The sequence below is a fragment of the Opisthocomus hoazin genome, chromosome 6 (assembly GCF_030867145.1).
Source record: "Opisthocomus hoazin isolate bOpiHoa1 chromosome 6, bOpiHoa1.hap1, whole genome shotgun sequence".
Lineage (NCBI taxonomy): Eukaryota > Metazoa > Chordata > Aves > Opisthocomiformes > Opisthocomidae > Opisthocomus > Opisthocomus hoazin.
The window spans coordinates 64,552,758-64,567,594 of record NC_134419.1 but is presented as its reverse complement, the minus strand read 5'-3'; the positions used below and the strand labels follow the sequence as shown (position 1 = coordinate 64,567,594).

Here is a 14,837-nt window from a genome sequence, read left to right as displayed (position 1 = left end):
GCCACACAGTTACCCGACTGCTGTACCCATGGCTTGACTGCAAGTTAAAAATAAGGCTGACCAGAAAACACCACTCTCACACTTACTCAGTGCTGTGGGAGAATCAGCCTTTCTTTTTGGTTCAGAAAAAAAAACTGATCAGAACAGACCAAAGCCCAGCCAGTCTGCCAGCCTGCTTCCAGCAGCACGCAGCCCTGTCTGCTGTCTCAGAAAAAGACAGAAAACTCACACAGAACCCACCTGTGCACAAAGCATGTAAAGACATTTCCTTGAGCTTGGAGTAGAGGCTCCTACCCAGTAACAATATATGGTCATCTCTGTATAAACATGCTCCCCTTCAGAAATTAAACTTAGTCAGTGTTAGTAAAGCAGAAGCAAGCTTCACAAATTTGTAATTAAATATAGATTAAAATCTATCCTTGCAAATATATCTTAGTTTTGTTGATTACAGTCTTTCTCTTGCTTTCCTTATACAACAAGGAGAAACTTTCTACACCACAGCTCGTACAGCAGAGAGGCCAGCCTGTGACTTGTGACCAACGTGACAGGGCTTTTCCAGGCAATGGACAGCAGGGCTATGCTGGATCAGAGGCTGTGGGGTTACCCAGATTCCCAGATGTGGAGAACAAGCAAACCGGGAGACACTACATTGACCAAAGCCACCAAGCTGCCCTGAGACCTAGTCATACACTCCGTCCCATCACAGAAAGGGAAGTGGAGTGGGTTCGTTGTCATCTCCAGCCTATGAACAACTCTTCATGCTCCCGTTGCCTTTGACTTTCCAAGATGCATGCTCCGTGTCTCCTGCCTCTTGGCAGCAAGATGTCATTGGTGCATGGCTGATAGGGTCATGAAGCCAGCTAGCTTGCTACAGATCTCTGTCCTCTATCTTTTCAATTGTCATTTCCGTATCTGCAGAAGTCTGTTTAATGCTTCCTGTCTGAAGTATTCCCCTCCCCTGACACATTCCATGCCTCGTCTAGGCATCCCTAAACCCTTAAGCAGCAGGCAGATGACTAACCAGTGTAATCCACACAGTGCTACTCTGTATGGGACAAGGCAGTTCCTAATGCCTTTCAGTGTGCAAGCCTGTACCAGTGTGATGAGAGTATCTCCTCTGCTGCCCACAGGGCGTGCAGTTTGCTCCTGCCCCTCCTTGAGAGCCAACGGTTCCAGTTCTTGTCTGTGGACATTAGTCTGTACATCTATGACAAACATCAGCAACCTGCAAGTTGTACAAGCACCCCTAAGCCCACCCCATACTCCCTGCCTGCTTCCCTATTCTAATCCTGCTGTTTCAGAGTTATGTTCCCCTCTCACTGGGAACCACAGCAGAAGTTTTAAGTCTGAATTACGCCTGCCACTCCACAACACGCAGAAACATGCAACAGCCTTGAAAAGTGCTTGATAAGCATTTTGAAAACTTCAAAGTGCATCAGTGAAGCGGTTACACAAACTTAGAAACAGCTTCTGCCTCCACCTGCCTCCAGAAAGAACTCAAAAATATGATCCTCAGCTCTTCAGAAAACACAGGTCTTTTCCTATCACTGCCATCAGCTAACAAACACTATAACATCAAGGTCTTCTTGTCAGTGGTGAGGTACAGACACATACTCCTGGAACGTGGGAATACTCAAAACATCCTCCATGAACTACCCACCATTAGATGCCAACAATCTCAAAGAAAGGAAGGTGGAAGCTGTGGGGAGATCATTACCAGGTAATGTTTAAAGCAATCCCCAGGTGAGACATGCCATACAAAGTGAATATTATATGCAAAAGCACACAGGTCTGGCAGAGGGAGTGAGATCTCCTCCACGCCCCCAAATGTACCTCTGCCTCCAACGCAAACCTATGGGAAACAATTTTTTGGTAGGAAAAGAAAGCAGAAAAAAGCCAAGGTAACCACGTATAATCCCTAGTTAGGTGCTTCACTTCTCTTCACAATCTGTAACACAAACGAAGGCCAGAGTCCACTCGATTATCCTTCGCAAGACTTTTCCCTGAACGCTCATTAGGGATGATTCAGCAGCTTTGCTGCAGCCCTGATGAGGCCATCTCCTCTGCAGGCAGGCTATCTTGCAGGGAATTGGAGCTGAATAATTACTGTTTTTGTAAAAGAGATTCATTTAAAATAATGTGGGTTGTGTAAGACGGGGGAGGGGGGGAAGGTGAATTTTCTGACTCCTCAATGTTGGTGTCTCTTCAGCACCTATAACTGACTATATCAAGGAGAGGCAAGTGCACGTAACCGGACATGAAGGGCTGTTGGATGCACCATATGCTGCCAGACAAGCACACAAAGAGAAAAACCCACATTTTGACTAATTTCTTTCAGCTCTGCCTAGCAAACGACACAATACGCAATTCTAACAGGTTGAACATCAGGCAAAGAAATTTCCACTCAGATATTATCAAGAAACCTAACCATTTAAAAGTCACTATCTGATTTTACGTTTTAACCTATTCTAGCAGCCATCCCTTAAAACACTGAGAAAGTGATCAATAAATACCCTTCCTCATAGTATTTTCTCTGCTTGGCAGCCTTTTGTGTACACTTAGGATCACCATTTTGCTGATACAGTCCATTATTTAGCTATTCTTTTATGTCTCTCTCACGTAGCATCAAGGTAAAAATATTTTCTCTGAAATCAGGACTAGGACTAAAAAAAAAAAAAAACCACCATAAAATACAGCTGAAAACTTGAATAAGTATGTATGTACTTGGAACAACTTTTGAAAATTACTTGGTTTTAGATCAGGAACATCCCTTTAGAGGTTCCATGTAAAGACACATAAATCATTTTTACTCCTAGAACAGAAGTTAATGAGCAAGCCGAGATCTCTTCTACACTGGTAATGTAAACATGGACAGATATTCCCCAGGGAATTTGAGAGGAGACTACAAAATTCCCCAAAATATGAAAGAACGTCCTGATGCAAGACACACTGGTATTCACTTTAAAGACAGACACAAAATCATAGTCAGCTAATGAATTTTCAGCCTAATTAGATTTTCTTAAGCAGCTGGAAACACAATTTAGCAACCAATGAAGCTCAGAACAAAAGAGAAACTATCAACTGCAGCACAGCTAACTAAAAAGAGAACTCCAAAGGATCTGAGGCATGAAAGTATGCTACAATACACTGACAACCAGGTAACCACCAAACTGACTCTAAGGGCCAAAGAACAGCAAATGGAAGCAGCTACTCTACTTAAGGACAAAGATTATGACTGCATTACTACTGGCTTTGCTTGTAGCACTGCTTACAAAGGGTAGTGTCAGGCAGCCGTCATAAAACCTTTCTTCAAGTTGCTTTCAACCTTGCCAGATGAACTACTCAAGCTGAAACTCCCCTTGCTACAGGCCTGCTTCAGGGTGGATTGTACTTTTTAAACATCAGCACAACCACTTTTGGGTGCCCAATTTGAAGACATCTAGGACAATGTTCTTCAAAGCACTTGACCCCAACTCAATACTCTACAGAAAGCTACTGCAAAGGGCAGTGGACAAGTGCTATGTACTCACAGAATGCTACCTTACTAAGAACATGAACTGCAGTACACAAGGATTCACAGCTCAAGGGTGGGACTACACAGCTCTCCACCCTGTGACCTGAACGTTGCAATAAGACCTCTCGTCTTTCCAGTCTGCCCTCATCAGTAACCCTGCTCATATCACTCCCAACAGTTTTCCCTCATGGTCAGGTACTGAAACCAAACGCCATCCTCCTGTTTCGTGTTACCACGGCACGGATTGCTGAACAGAATCTGTAATTCATAATTCTGACAACATTCACAGGAATGAGAAATTAACACAAAGTACTTTGACACCAAGTGTAGCTCCTGTCTTCGCCTGTTCTCTAAGTCTGTTCGTAATTCAAAACAGGATCTATTACAAAACCAAGTGGGTTTTGGCACCTGCCCCTCCCAGTAATTCTGCTGAGGAGGGGATATTCCAGAACTTTCCCATTTTTTGCCAATAAACTATATTACGATAATCCTAATCACAGAAAAAAATAAAATTGATCATTAAAGCATCATGCTTCATGCAAAGCAAAGCCAGCACTAGGTGGTATTTTGACATTTGAAATGTTTCTTCTTCACGGTGATGAATAACCGAGAAAAACAAGAATACACCACAAAGTAGCACAACCAGTTTAGAAAAAGGAAGATGAATAAAGTTTCTCAGGAATCAAAGAGATAGACACATATTTCTCTTGGAAATACTAGCTGTGATGTTTCAGTTCATTCCTTGGTCACAGCTTCACCATCACTTCTGGAGATCTGTGCTCTTTCAGTCTGCTAGTCAGGTTCTGAATCACAAATTCAGTCTGAAGCCCAAGATGACTGACAGCTCATTTTACTTTTGAGATTATGTATAACCACACAGTCACACACAGAGAGGCAAACATGCAAGTTCGGCACAACAGCAACTCTTCCAAAAGGACCTTCCTCAGAATACTTTCATGAAGGAAATGCAAATCCCCTAGGTAGTTTCTTTCATACTTGCACAAGACGAGCTATATGAATATCATACACGTTTGATTATACACATACATCAGACAGACACAGTTCGCATAATCTGACTACCTTGTAAAACTTCTGTAGCTGTGCTGATACCCTGACAAATGTTATAGTGTGCACTGCTAAAAACTGTGCTGTAGGCTGCCTTAATAAAAAACTGTGCTGTAGGCTGCCTTAATAATCCAGAGGCCAGTGTAAATTAATAAAGTAGAGAGAATTGATGTTTCTGTTATCCAGAAGAATACCTACCTCATACTTTCTGTAGTTGACCAGCAAGGCAAGAAGGACAACAGCGTCATAGCCATGTTCCCTGCGACTAAGTGGGCTGGACAGGATCTGGAATAAATAATCACACTGTTCTGTTCAAGCCTGCTTCAGGAAGCTTGCAGGGACTCTCAGCATGTGGCCGTGAAACATATATGTAACAGCAAATTATGTCCTAACTGAAAGAGGATATTTAAGGTTGGGGGAGTGTCAGTGCTTCCAAGAAATTCTGCACACAGAGAACCTTATTTATCACAGAGAGGATGCACACAGGCTTTCTGGACATAAAGGGCAAAGACATTTCTCAACAGCACTGAACAGTATCTCAGCGCATGTGCAAGTTCTCCGAGTTTCCCCAAGCCCAGTTCCACTTCTAAAAAGTATAATTTATCAAAGAGCAAAAAAACCCTCACTATTCTCTGTGAAATTAGCCCAGAAATCTGTTCAGCTTCTATCTATGCACAAATGTCTCAAGTGAAAATACTTTCAATACTCAATAGTGACTAAAAAAAGTAGACTAGAGTAAGGAGGAGATATCACTTAAAAAAAAAATTCTGTGACTGAGCTATGAATGGAAGGAACACACAGTGCCAGTCAGACATGCTGCACTGAAAATACTGAAAAGCAATGTATCACTGAAAGCTCTCACTGGAAGAAGAGCCCCTGCAGTAGAAGGAGGAACCCTTACCTGTAGAATAGCTTCAAATATGCTGTTAATCATCACATACTCCAGGATGGTGTTCTGGCTAATGTTATCTGTCACCTGAGTACAAACACAAGTTTTAAAATCTCACCCAAAGCCTCCCGTGATGCTGTAGCTGCCTCTGGCACACACTGGGAACAGAAGAGTTCTGCTGCCAGATGGACACATTTATCCAGAATCTCACACTTAGTCAGCAAGTCAGGGTGTGACTAGCAGTAGAGCTAGACATGAAGTAAAAGAAATCTGTCCTCCTTCCCACCCCTCTCTCTGGCAAGAAGCATGACCCACATAGTACAAGCTCCCCCTTTCCCCTACAGATTGATATTTTGCACAGCTGCATGACAACAGCCATCAGCAGCTGAAGCAGGCTGCTACACAGGAGGCAGAGAATGAAAAAACGGGGCACATATGCTCCATTGAGAACTTTCCCATCACAAACAGGGCAGAGAAGACCTCCCACACACTCACATAGCCAAAATCATTCACAGCTGACCACCTCCAAGAGATGATGAGTGCCCATTTGTTCCAAGTTCATCATCCTTCACCTCCTCACCACTCTTGTCTGCTCCACGCTTCCTGTCTTTCCTCAGCCTCTCTCCTCTGCTCCCTTTCCATTTATCTAACACTTCTTAAATATCTTTTTCCCTAAAAACAAACACAAATCCAATTGACCCTTACTCCCCTTTTGCCCCAGTTGGCACCTACCTCACGAGGTGAAAACAGTCTGCTAGTCTGTATTGGCATCGTGGTTAGAGCAACGATGCATATTCTGGGCTGACCCTTGTTCTCATTCATAATTTCTTTCCCGTTCTCAAGCTTCACACTGCAGCATTCTGCTCAGGTTTTGAGACAGTTCCATCCCTCAAGTCGTGGCTCATTTAAGCCTTTAAGTTATTATACAGCTGGTATTTACCGTCACCAAGCAGAGAAGTAGCTTCAGGCACAAGCTTTTGAGGCTTTCAGAACCTTCTGCACAGAGGAGTGAGTCCAAGCTCTCCATCAGATTCTAAAGAAGAACAATCATGTTATTTAAAATTAGTAGTTAAAATTATTTGAAATGTTTGTTATAAAAAGCTTTTGGGGAGATTCAAATACAAGAGCACCAACATAAAGCAATGTTATTCCAGAACCAATAATTGAGCCATTACGACTGCTACACAGGCCATATTCACACTAATGGTTCTCAACATTGTTTTGTGTTAACTACATTTTAATGACTACAGGCATAACATCATGATCATTTTGAAAGAGTTTTCTCTAGATGCATGACATGTTTTTGTATACATATAACAACAGATTTTATCCACAAAGTAATTCTGAGCTCTACAAATATGATTTTTTTTGTTTGCAAGACAGTAACATCAGTACTTCCTTTTTACAATATTCCATTTTACTTATAGGCACCATGAGAGTTTTTGTAAGCAGCACACCTCCAATTTAACAGTACACATATTACTTATGATTAAAAATAGACACTGTATAGCTGTTTGACAGATTCATAAATAATTGTTTTCCAAATACTAAGGTCCAGGTAACAGAGTTATTCTTAAAGGAAAAATGCAGTTCTGACAGCCAAGTTACTACTTAATATTTTCCCCAAATGTACTACTATTTGTAGAGAGATGAATAATTACTACTTTTTGTAGACAGATGAAAGATACAACAGGAATTCAGCTTTATCACAGATTACTTTGTCATTTCCCAATACTCCACATCTTTGCAGTGAAGAGCATCAAGTAAGTTTAGAACAGTACATGCGCTGAGGGAAATGTGAGAACACAGGATACAACCATCAGCTAAAAACTAGGCACCAGGTATGAGGTTCAACACCAGGTGCTAATGGCCGGTGTTAGCCTTTTCTGGCCTTAAGATTTCTTAACCATACGGACTGCACAGCATGAAACTAAAGGAAAAGAAAGAAAAGTGCTGTTATATTACTAACATACACAGGGACTCCAAGTGTCTTTGTGCCACTAGCAGGTAAAGAACTTCAGGACAGCTGTTTTTAATAAGTGGCTGGAACATTTCCCCCAAAAGCTAAACCTTGGTAGACACACCTGTCTACAACTCACTGTGCCTGCAACACAGTTGCTGCACAAACTGTTTCTCTACATTGCCAGGGCCTCACCTTCATACACAGCTCTGCCTTATCAAAACCCACAAGCATGTTGATGATGTCAAACCCAGATGTGGATTTGTTCTTCTGATGGACACCCCGAATCAATGCACACAAAGTCTGCAAAGGCAAAAATCAGAGGGTAAAATGTAAGGCAACACCTACAACTCAATAGCAAAACCTGCCCTAATACCCTCTCCTAGCAGTGGCAAAGCATAGATGTTTAAATGAGTACCACCAGCCTGGAAGTCATACATTTCGTCTGACCTCTCCTCCACCTCTGTTGTTTCTAAGGAGTATCTTGGATGCTGAAAATTCAAAAATAGAGAAGAATGTATTTGTCCGTATTTTTCCCATTTGTTTACCTCTTCATTTCATAGCACTCTGAGGAAAAGTAGTCTCACTGCTGCTTCTGTCCAGACCCAGTTTGTACCAGACAGGACCACAATCTTTGGAAAATAGCTAAGTGTGGCTTTAAGGCCAAACACATCGATCAGGAAACTGCGAGGCAGAAGCAGTGTCCGATATACGGATAGACATGCCTTAGAACTTTCCAGATTAATTTCTTATTTCAAGCATGTGAAAACATACAACACTCCTACAACACAGTTTATCACATTATGCCTGTCTGCACAGCAGATGCTTTTGCTACAGAGAGCACAAATTTCTGTTTGGTTACCACACAGCTACACTAAGTCTGACCAATAAACTGTCTCTTTGTCAAAAAAAAAAAAAAAAAAAAAGAAAAGAGAAAACAACAAAAAAAAGAGGAAAAAAAATGTCTCCAAGGCCATTAGGAAGCTTCAGTTTTCCTAACTACCTCATGGCCTCCAAGAACCTTCCCACTAAACGCAACCTCCTTCATGTTTCTTCTTGCAGGCACTGGATTACTGATTCACACTGAGTTCTTGGAGATCATTAACATATAGATATCCACAGCCTATGCTTCCAGCAGACACTCAGAAAATTTATGGACAACAACTCTCATTTACCCAAAGAGAGGAAAATGCCACCTGACTTTTGTCATCAGGCACCTTTCAGGTCTGTGAATAGGGGAATGAGCAGGAACGTAACCACTGCAGTTTTAGACTCCAGCTTAAATTCACCTGTGAGAAGTAATTAATTCCAAAAGCTGTAAAGCTGGAGACAAGCAGACCTCAAGGAATCAGCAGACCTCTAGAACCATACAGAAGCAAAAGGGTGCAGCAGACATCCTTTTTTTCATTACTGTCAGAGACAGGATACTGGGCTAAACAAACCTTTGGTCACCATGGTCATTCTCCAGAAAAGATTGCTTAAACAAGTTTGGGCTTCAAGATCACATTCCACATCAACACAGTCTGATTAAGGGAATGCTCTCCCAACTCAAGCTCAGGATGGTTCCCATTTGCGCTCACACGGCAGGATTCTAGACTTCAGTGCTGGCCTAACTTTCACCAACAGCCTGCACACAAGTTTGGGAATTCAGGGCTGGGCTAGACTGTCTATGTAGTATAACTACAATATTTACTTGCATCCTTTCAAACTAATTCTAGAAATAATAATAATAAAACAATGCAAGATTCTCAGAGGTGTAAATATTCTGTTTAAAATCAACTTTTCCTAGCTTGCTGGCTGTCCAATGTCTCCTACAGGTGACTTCTCCAAACCTGAAATTCACTCCTGTATTCCTACAGCTGAGAGAAGCTGAGACAAATGCATTGACCAAACTGCAAGAGTCAGCCTAATAACATTAAACATCAAGACTGAGGAGAGGAGTCTCCCGCACAAGACATGGGACAGCATAGCTTTGGTAAGGGGCAACCTGCAGGAAAATGGCTATTAATTCTGGGTGACAATTCTTCACAGCTTCCAGTTAGGAAGTGTCCAGCAGGGATAGTCCCCTGCATAAATTTCACACTAACTTCTTCAGAGCTTTATTTCATTTTCAACCCATATGGAAATTCAAAAAGGAGACTGCAATGAGGGAGAACAGGAGAAAGTAGAATACAGACAAAGCTACACAGAGTACTCTTAAGCCCCTAAACTGACAGCCTACTGTGTGAACAAGCCCCTCTTGTCCCCCCATTGCCATTGGCTTCATCCTGCATCACCAGATCCTCTTGAACTTCGGAACAAGCTATTGTTCTTCAAAGACTAAAGAGACTATGAATGTCTGTAACCTCCACAGATAGTAAGTAGCAACTGCTCTGTAGACATCACTTCTCCTCAGAAGCAAAGACATGAGCACAGATGTTTGAAACCAGCAGCAAATATATTGCCTCAACAGAAGCAAAAGAAAGCATTCCCCGTCTCTCAGCACGGTACCTGTAATGCATTGACCACTCTGATTGGGTGCTCCTCACCCAGTGCCTGGATGCAGTGCTGAAACAAGCAGTTGATGTTATCTTTTATCTTCATTAACTCTTCCCCATCCAGAGCCTCCAGCTTGCCTTCTAGATACTCCAAGTTGACCTGTCAGGTTCAGAAGCAGTTCATGAATGTTACACAACCACTGAGACCTTAGAAATGCAAGTCCTTGTGCTGACAGTCTGCTACTTTGTAGGCAGAACAGCAGCAGCAAACCAGAGGATGTTCAATTCCCATTACCTTCATGAGAAACAGTTCCTCCCAAAACCTAGGGTTGCATTTACTGGGGTCCTCTGTCTGAAAGGAAAAAGAACAGCCATGAGAGCAAACAAGAAGAAATCATTCAGGCAGAATTTAAAGACAATTATTATCATGAGTAGCTCAGAGTCAGCATCATCCCACTGGATGACCAAGTGGTCTCAGTACAGAATTCTGTCTACACAGATTTCCAGGAACAGAAGAACAAGCAGAAGCAGCTCTCGGTTGGGATGACTCTGTTTATTTTCTGGATTATTTTGGATTATTTTTTGAGAAACTCTTGAAAAAAACATGACTTCCCATAGATCACAAATTGTTCTGGTAGAAAACAGGACAAGGTGACTTTAAGGAAGAGAGCAGAATACAGAGCTCTACATGACAGTAGAAGAGCCTGAAGCATGTGCCTACACCGTGCAGTCCTTACCTCGGGAAAAGAATCCACAACGCAGAGCCCTCAGCACAAACTAAATGAGGAAAATTTAACACAACACTTTAGAAAGAAGAGCTGCTCAAGTCCTTACCATGAAAATCTCATCATACATCAAAACAACTTTCTCCTTCAAGGGCTTCTTGGAGGCTGAAGATTTCCGAAGCAGCCCACCTTTCTTCTCTGTTTGGGCCATGTTGTATACCCTGAAGGTAAGAATACATAAAAAAGGCTAAGGAAACTTGAACTTTTTTTCAAGGCATATCTGGCCTGCCTCAACCATGAAAGACTTTTTCACTGCACTGAAGTACTAACAGTCTCTCAAAAGCTGGAAGCAGAGACTTTAATAACTGTACAAGATAAGAAATTGGATCAAAGGTCCCACCTAGTCCTCTATCCCATTTCAAAGAAAGATGCAAAAGTCCAGACACAGGCAGATACAGAATAAACTCCTTATGGATAAATTTTCTTAATTCCTCTCTGCTAGAAATTGATTCATGATTGAGATCCATGCAGTTTACCTCTAGAAAAGTTTGTATTTGTTAATCTCATTGCATGAACTTGTTATCAAATGGATACCCAGTCCTTTTTGATGCTGGTCAAACCTCAAGGACAACTTGTGACAAAAAGCTCCTCAAACTGTTTGAAAATGTCTTATCTGTTTAATTTGCTGCCTACCAAAGCACTTCAAATTCTGCTTTTGCAATCTGAGGTGGTGTCCAACACTAGGAAACATTTGGCTGCAAAGCCTCCCTAAAGCACTTCTGCCACCCTTGCTCATCCCTACCTCTGCACCTTGGCATCCCTCAGCTGCGCCAGCTGCTCTGCAAATCAAGCCAGAGAAGAACACCAGCCTCAAAATCATCACATGTGGTTCAGGTTTGGGGGGAGGATGGAGGAACACAGGGGAGGAGCTTTGCAAGGATTTTTTTTTTTAAACCAGATGAATTTCCTGATCCATTTGACAGCAAAGGGTTTTCTAGAAACACAAACAGGTTTTACTATAATTAATTGGTGTCTCATGTTTACTGGTTATCCTGTTAAAAAGCAAGGCAGTATCATTGTTACAAAAAGTACCAGCCATAGCTGCAGTCCTGAACCTTCTGTGACAGCCAACCCATTCCAGGGGCTGAGAGTCAGAACACGCGACTCGCCAGGTACCCGGAACCTCCTGTCTGACGCTGCAAAGCACATCACCACTCTGGCCTTGCAAATATGTATTTATCCGCAGTCATAGATTTTTCTGGCAAGGATCATACCTTTAGCACTGTTCTAACCTCCTCTATCATAGCAGCACTGTCAGAGGTACTTTGCAGCAAGAGAATGACGTCCTCTCTCATATCCCTGAGCTCACAACCTTTCTCTCCCTTACCTCCAAAGCTAATTACACACATGGCAGCAGCATACCTGCGGCTGAGGCTTGACTTCAGTCATGCTCCAGAAAAACACGGGCAGGCTCTTGTGGTAGCTGCACTCAGCCATGCTAAATTATGCACAGAGAGGTAAGTTCACTGCAGTCAGCATCTAAGACCCCAGAGCTTTCTGAGCTGGCAGCCATGGAGTCAGCTTTGGATTCAGCCTCCACCCCAGACTGCCTGAATCCCTTCCACAACCACAGCACGTTCAGGTATCTCTTTCCCTCAGAGAGCAAGCTCCAGCAACTACCAAATGCCAGTTCCAGATCCCTTTTACATTCTTTCCACTGCAGATAGCTTTTGATTGCCTTAGACTACAACTATGTTCTCAACTAGGACTCTCAGGCTCCCAGAGTCCCAGGTTATTCAGACATCCATCCCTGGAGCCACCAATCTCAGTTCTAAGTGGCAGGAGAACATCTTTGGGCCTGGAGAAACAATGCTGCTGCAAAAGACGCTACCCCAGGCATGAAGGAAAGAAGCTTTGCCTGGATGGGAAAGCAGAGGGTAGGACAGAGAGTAGCAGATCTCACACCTGAAGAGCTGAGATCTATACAGAAACACAGAGGGGTGTTCTGCCCTCCCACTACAAAGGGGACGTGCACAGCTGGCTAGTTAAGGGCTGGTCCATGTGCTGGGGTGAGAACGGAAACAGCTCCAAGACACACTGACAGAAGAAACCTTAGCAACTACCACACCACAACCTCCTGTAAATACCAAAATTATTCATGTAGCCTAATAGGTCTACATATCCATTTAAGATGGAAAAAGGTTTCAGTCTACCAAATGAAAAAGAAAACATTATTCAATCATCTTGATAGCTTCTTTTTTACAAACTTTGCATTATTTTTAAACTGTCTTGGGAAATAAGACATTATTCTAATTAGAAACATAATTGGAAACAGAGAGAAATCTATTAAAAACCAAATCTGGAACGATGTCACTTTTAGCCTAGCAATACAAATCTTACCCAAGATTGCACAAAACAATTTCCCAACTAGAATTTTAAGCTTCTGAACCTATAGCAGCTGCCAACCCCAGCATACAAACACATCCATCAGTGTGCTTCTAATTGAATTACAGCTAATGAATCGCCTTGTCAAAACTAATAAACTAACTCTCAGTGCTTCTAGGTCAGCATCCTCACATCAAATGTGTACATGAATGGGAAGGGATCAATACACTCTGCTTAGTCCGTGAACTTTGGGAGCTGCATTTTAACACTTTTCCTACATTTCCAGTAAGACAGAAAAATCTAAATCCCACAAGACACAAAGGCTTGATGCTGGGTGAGCGTCAGAGGGATCGCATGATCATGTGAAAATTCTAGTCTCTGTCAAAATGGGACTTGGGATTCATCTTCTCTCAATCAAAGCTGCACAGAGTACATACAAAGACAACTGCTAGAGGCAAGGATTAAATAATGTTCTCGTTTCTAATTTGCTGTTCTACAAACGAGCATATGGAGGAGCAAAGGGAGAAAAGTAAAAGTCGCCTTTCATGCCAATGCCTTATTAGGCTGTGCTTGTTTCACGACCTATGATGATCAGGCTGTACAAATGGCTTTTCTTTTCACTTTATGCAATTACATTTTCTAGATGTCATAAAGACAGAAACGAGAAGCTATGATTTGCTAATGGGGACCTTCTAGGCAGCTGCAGAAAACAGTGAAATGCACAAAACGTTTATAAATAAGTTGCAGAGGTGTCAAATTATCAGGAGGCTGTGACAGCTTCTGAAAACAACAACACTGAATATAGTTAACAATTATCCTTTAGACGCACCACATTTTTAAAAGCACCAGTGTATTTTCCGCATTGTAGGTTCAAATGGATAATTTATTCTGTCAATAGGTCAGCCCCATTAACACATGCTGCTCGGGGAACCCTGCTGCAGCCACCGACTGCACAGGAGAACTACCCCTCAGGGCCAAGAGAAGCACACGCATGTGGATTTTTAGAACAGCAAGTACTTTGCTGTGCAGCACAAGGTCCAAGACGCTTCATCCAGAACGAAAAGAAACCTCAACAAAGCACGAGTCTCGCCAGCTCAAAGGCAGGAAGATAAAAGCAACGGCAGGCAGAAGTTCAGGCAGACTCTGCTTTATCTATCATCAGCCCTGGGATCAGCTGATCCAGTCAGGAAGAAAGGGACGAGCACACCCAACCATCCACCTCCTTTCCATTTCATTCCAGAACTCACAGCACAGATTCCAACCAAACGTGACATTCTGATCAACACATCTCTGTTAGCTTTTCGTTAGCATATCCACAGGAAAAATGAACCTGACATTTTGAGTCTGAGGTTTACTCAGACTTGTGCACATTGAAAACTGCGGCTGCTCCACACTGTCATTCAGCTCCTGTACAGACATTATTCCACAGATCTTCTTATAATAAAAAAATACTACTGTAGAGAACATAACACTCATGCACATCTACATCATAATGACATCAGAATCCAAACTTGTAATTTGACATCAGGATCCAAACTTGCATGCAGCCGATCAAGCCCTGTATTTTGCATTTAAATGTCTAGGCTAACAAACCTGAAAGTTTTCAAGATTACAGATGCATATACACAACCCTCACATAAAAGCAAACATGATTAAGTATATTTTTTTCAGTGTGGGCCCCTCAAAAAAACACTGTAACACTTCATGGCTAAATAAAAAGAAAACAAACAGATGACATAAAACGGTATTTTCACCTACTGACTTGGCAAACCATTTATTCTCTATCTGAAAATGGCAGTGCAAATGATGTGATCTATACTAG

General features: G+C 42.2%; 1 protein-coding gene across 3 annotated transcripts in view; it reads right to left on the bottom strand.

The window, feature by feature from the left end:
- ARMH3 (armadillo like helical domain containing 3) overlaps nt 1–14,837 on the bottom strand; it is a 129,566-nt gene that overhangs the window by 111,228 nt on the left and 3,501 nt on the right. For 2 of the 3 annotated variants that reach the window (XM_075423581.1, XM_075423580.1), the window contains exons 2-8: nt 10,740–10,851; nt 10,201–10,257; nt 9,919–10,065; nt 7,624–7,731; nt 6,409–6,501; nt 5,481–5,555; nt 4,778–4,864 (exon numbers count right to left, since the gene is read on the bottom strand). In XM_075423581.1, the coding sequence (XP_075279696.1) occupies nt 4,778–4,864; nt 5,481–5,555; nt 6,409–6,501; nt 7,624–7,731; nt 9,919–10,065; nt 10,201–10,257; nt 10,740–10,841 (669 nt within the window). In that variant the 5' untranslated portion in view covers nt 10,842–10,851. Of the gene's footprint in view, nt 1–4,777; nt 4,865–5,480; nt 5,556–6,408; nt 6,502–7,623; nt 7,732–9,918; nt 10,066–10,200; nt 10,258–10,739; nt 10,852–11,432; nt 11,595–14,837 lie in introns of those variants that run through there. The other variant, XM_075423582.1, reaches the window with a different exon arrangement.